Below are 4,860 nucleotides of genomic sequence, written 5' to 3' on the forward strand. Positions count from 1 at the left end.
TCCTCAGTGGTGGAGACAGGAGGTTGGCATCAGAAGAATAAAAATAATCAAGTCAAAAAAATGTTAAGGATTCAAATTGGTGAGAAGAAATGTGCAATTGTGGTTATATAGTAAGAAAAACTTTGGAAATAAACAATTCAGATGTGTCAAGACCCATTAAGAATCACAATCAAATCATAAGATACTCAGAGGTAACAACAGTAACCTGTGACACACAGTTTTAATTCCATTTTTTATTTACAGTGGAGATGAGGCAGTATGAGTAATCATTTTACTTTGGATTGATGCCATCTTTAATTTTCAATTGCTTTCTTGGGAAAATATGAGCAAAACCTCCTCTGTTACTCTTCAGATGATTTCCTAAAACTAAATCACAAGACTACAGTTGTGATTTTGTTTTAGTATTTGTGCCTGTAATAGAGGAGAGAGGAAAATTAGAAAGATGGGTAATAATGTGCAACATGGTCTTCTGCCGGAGACATTATGGTTCATGGTTGGCAACTAATGCAACGCAATCTTTGTGATGTACACATTTGGGACACACTGGTAGCTCACCTGGTAGAGGATGTGCCCCACATACAAAGACTGGGCGATATAATCCCACATCATAATCATAAAAAAGGTTTGTACATGTTGATCTTTGAACTGTTAAAGTTTAACAGTTGACAACTTGCACACCTGAACAGGTCTAAATTCTCATGCAAGTAGAAACTTTAGTATTTTTGGAAAATGCTGATAAACATCACTCTCCTGGTGTTGCTTTCCACATATCATGAACATTTGAGTTTATGATGAATGATGATTGTTTAATTTTTCAAGAAACAATGACTTATACAGTTGAAATGATTTATAAAAAGTAATTACACTTAAGACAAAACCCCTACATGTTATTTTGCAGTTCTGTTGTGTTCTCTTGAATTAAATTGGGAAATTGGGACACAGTTGCTCAGCAATAACAGTAGTTCACATATGATTTTTAACACCAAGTAAAAAAAAAAAAACTAAAAGCAGTGTTTTTTTGGTAACTATCTGGTAAACGGAGAACACATAGTATGATACAATGGCTGATCTGGGTTTGTTGGATAAAATCCTCCTATCTAATTTTGTCTTTGTGTTTCTAGCAACCACGCCCTGGTTTGAAACCTACAGGGAGAACTTCCTGCAGTCGATGCCTGCCTCAGACCATGAGTTCCTCAATCACTACCTTGCCTGTATCCTTTCAACAGTGCGCAAATCTAGCCACTGATCATGAATAGTCAACCAACTCTGGTCAGATCATTTATTAAAATTCCAATTATGTTAAGCAGTGTCCTGGTTCAGGTGGTGTCATATCAGAAAATATCTGAAAACCCCACTTTAAGGAGAAGGTCAGAGAAAATTTAAGTAAGAAGAGGTTTTACTGCATGTATGTAGTGTTAGTTGTACAAAATAGTGAATGTGAGTAAATAGTTAGACAGAATGCCCCTGGTTAACTTTTAAGCACACCACACAGTATCAAGCTTTTCACCTTAAAGCCTCTGAAAACTAGTAGTAGTACTAGTACTACTGCTACTACTACGACTAATAATAAGTCCCGAATCAACAGGAAATACATCTCATTATGTAATAAAGTTGTACTTTTATGGGAAAAGTACTAGTACTAGTAGTTGTAGTCGCATAGGCCCTCCTGTTCAGCGTATTTGCTCTTTTCTGTTGGATCTAAATGGTTTACAGTGGTGTCCTTGACATCCTGGTCCTGACAGGCCTACTGGTAGTGTCTTCCACTGAAACAGTCCCTGTGGAGCACTTCCTCAAGCTTTCCCAGGAGCAGCACAGGATTCAACACAGTGGAGAATACACTAACCCCAAATGGTTTATTCCCAACACACTCAAGTACTACGTCTTACTTCATGACATGAGTGAGGGCGATGAACAGAGGTACTGAAAGAAGCTTTTCTATCAACATGCATAGATTTATGCAGATCTGCCAGCTTGTGTTGTAGTACAATATTTGAGAGTAGGCAAAGTATGTGTCGAAAACGTCTTCACCAATTTGTGTAACATTATCATTATTTTTTGGGCACCAGTCTTGGAGCATTTGTACAGTATAGCACCTTTCAAGTCTTCCGACCTTTACACTACGTCACATTCTCCCATTCACACACATCCATGCATGTTTGGGGTTCAGTATCTTGCTCAAGGACACTTCGACATGCAGCAGGAGGAACAGGGGATCGAACTCTCACTCACTACTCAATTATTCCGTCTTGTATAATTTCTCTGTTAAAGAGATGAATGACTAGACTTCTGGTTCTGGTTGTTTTGTCTTTTGAGCTGCCTCTTGATATGAAAGACAGAAATGCATGATGACAGAAATGCATGATTACAGAAAAGCAAGCAGTGTTGAGGATGATGTTTTAAAAACATCTAATTAGAACCTCTGCAGAGTCAACATTGTCAGAAAACAACAACCCAGACCTACTGCATATGAATTTGCAAAAAAAAGGGAGTCGTGCTATGATAGTAGTATATGTTTGCGTTGTAGTAAGAGTTTTGTGTTTGATCAGTATTCCTCCTTCCTCTCCAGGGCAGATGCAGTGTATGAAGATATGAAACAAAGGTATGGTTCTCAGGGCTGCTATCTATTGAAACTGAACTCTCGGACCTTCTCAGCTGAAGAAGATGAACAGATTCCAGACCCGTGGAGTCAATACCTACAGAGGAGTAATATGCATAACCAGGTAAGCACTGTACCCAAGACTTCCTCCACATGCAGTGACTGACCATGGCCCAGTGTCAAAAGCTGTGGCAACAGTAAACTTTAACTTTGGAAAAAGATGTGAGGGTAAATCCACAAGCCTCTGACCGAGGACCAGTGAGCAGGGCCAGTGGTGAGCCCCGAAAGTTAACCTGCGCGGACAGTCTGCCTGCAGTGTGCCCCCGCTGGCCTGCAGTGTGAATAAACTTTCATATTCATACAAACTACCTTAATCTGTTTGAGGGGGGGATTGAATATTGATCAACCTAAATATCTGTGCTTTCACTGTCAGTAAAATTGCGTTCACTTTGACAGCAGTAATGCCAGGATTGGTAGAGAGCTCAACACATGAATGTTATGTCTTCTGTCAAAAATGTCCCTTGTGTTAACATCAGGACCCTTATTACAGGATGTGCTTGAGGATGTAGCTCCAACTGTAAACATTACTGCTGTTGAGAACAACATCAGTGAAGTTGACTGCCATCACTCAATAGAGAAAGGTCAGCTCCTTAATATACTAATATACTGTATGTATATATACACACACACATATAGTGCTACAGGGGTTCTTTGGAGTCACTGGCCACAACAAATAAAATTTAATGAAATCCTCACTGTAGTTAAAAACTTTTAGTATTTCTTGATTGACACCATTGTTGCCAATCTTTTGATTTGACCTGATTGGTTGTCAGGGAAATTGATAAGAAAATATTTTATTTTATAAACTTTACTGATCCCACATTTTGAAAATTCACAAAAAAACATCCATCACTTGTCTGGCCTGACAAGATTTGATCATAGGATGCCTTACCAAGAAACCCTTGACAACATTAAGTGAACATGGAATGTTTTCTGTCATATCCTTTAATCAGTCTGCACAGGGATATTTTAATATATTATATAAAAGCTCTGATAAAATGAAGACAAGAAAAATGTTGTAAGTAACTCAGTTTGGACACTGTTTCCTACCAGACGGAGTGTCCAATAGCCTGGAAAACCATCCTCTCCAGCTGGAAACAGCCAGCAGCTCTGGGACCCTGCACACTCTCAGTGCTGTCAATGCTGACCTGAAGAAAGGTGCAAGAGATCCAGAGACTCTGGCGGGAGGAGCAGGGAGTCATGGGGCATGTCTGACCCTGAATGACCATGACCACATCAGACAGTTCATTCAAGAGTTCACCTTCAGAGGGCTGCTGCCACACATAGAGAAGAATATCAGACAGCTTAATGACCAGGTATAATTCCGGGTCTTAACGCTTGAAATATTTAATCACATTTTGATTGTGATAAATTAGCATTGTGAATTACCAGAACTAATCTCAGGCATGGCAGGAGTCTGGCAATCATCTGTAAAAAGACAGGCAATTGATTTTACACATTTACAAATCTACTGCACATTTAGTAATCAGTGTACATATTCAAAAACTGATGTATGTATTTTGAGATTCACAAATCTGAGTATACATATACGGATTGCAAATAATATGGCTACATTAAAAACTTCAAAGCTTATGACAGCGACACTAGCTGTTTAACAGTCAGCTCAACTGTAGTGGTGCTGTTTAGCCTGACACACCCCAACATCCTCCCTGTCCACAGCTGGTCTCCAGGAAAGGTCTGAGTCGGTCTCTGTTCACTGCAACCAAGAAGTGGTTTGGTGGAGGAAAAGTTCCAGAGAAGAGCATCAGTGAACCAAAGAGCACATTTGGCCTTCTGTAAGCTCTCCATCACTACTCCCCCATCACACTTCATATGAGAACAGGGCTTGCATGCATTTATAAATTCCCACAATGCTATACCATAAACACTATATACATTGCTGGTTTGACCTTTCACATCTATGATGTCAGATATCCCCCAGAAGCCCCTGAGCTGCAGATCAGGAAAATGGCCGACCTGTGCTTCCTGGTTCAGCACTACGAGCTGGCCTACAGCTGTTACCACACTGCCAAGAAAGACTTCCTGTCAGACCAGGCCATGCTGTATGCTGCAGGGGCACTGGTAAGAACACAAACACTCACACACACCTGTCCTCATGGGGACCATGTGTTAATAGCAATATTTGCCCAACCCAAAACTTCAGATGACAATATCGTCAGTATAAGGCTGCTCAATTAATCGAA

The 4,860-nt window shown here is 39.9% G+C and overlaps 1 protein-coding gene across 1 annotated transcript in view; it reads left to right on the forward strand.

Annotated features, from left to right (window-relative positions):
* Positions 1-4,860, forward strand: part of trappc8 (trafficking protein particle complex 8) — a gene marked incomplete at its 5' end in the record, with an annotated part of 20,754 nt that overhangs the window by 3,164 nt on the left and 12,730 nt on the right. Inside the window, 7 exon segments of the mRNA XM_035652946.1 lie at positions 1,122-1,211; positions 1,743-1,917; positions 2,567-2,720; positions 3,147-3,237; positions 3,710-3,972; positions 4,337-4,452; positions 4,588-4,738. Of these exon segments, the coding sequence (XP_035508839.1) occupies positions 1,122-1,211; positions 1,743-1,917; positions 2,567-2,720; positions 3,147-3,237; positions 3,710-3,972; positions 4,337-4,452; positions 4,588-4,738 (1,040 nt within the window).

This window comes from Morone saxatilis, unplaced genomic scaffold (genome assembly GCF_004916995.1).
Source record: "Morone saxatilis isolate NCDOM2014 unplaced genomic scaffold, NCSU_SB_2.0 Contig12, whole genome shotgun sequence".
Taxonomy (NCBI): domain Eukaryota; kingdom Metazoa; phylum Chordata; class Actinopteri; family Moronidae; genus Morone; species Morone saxatilis.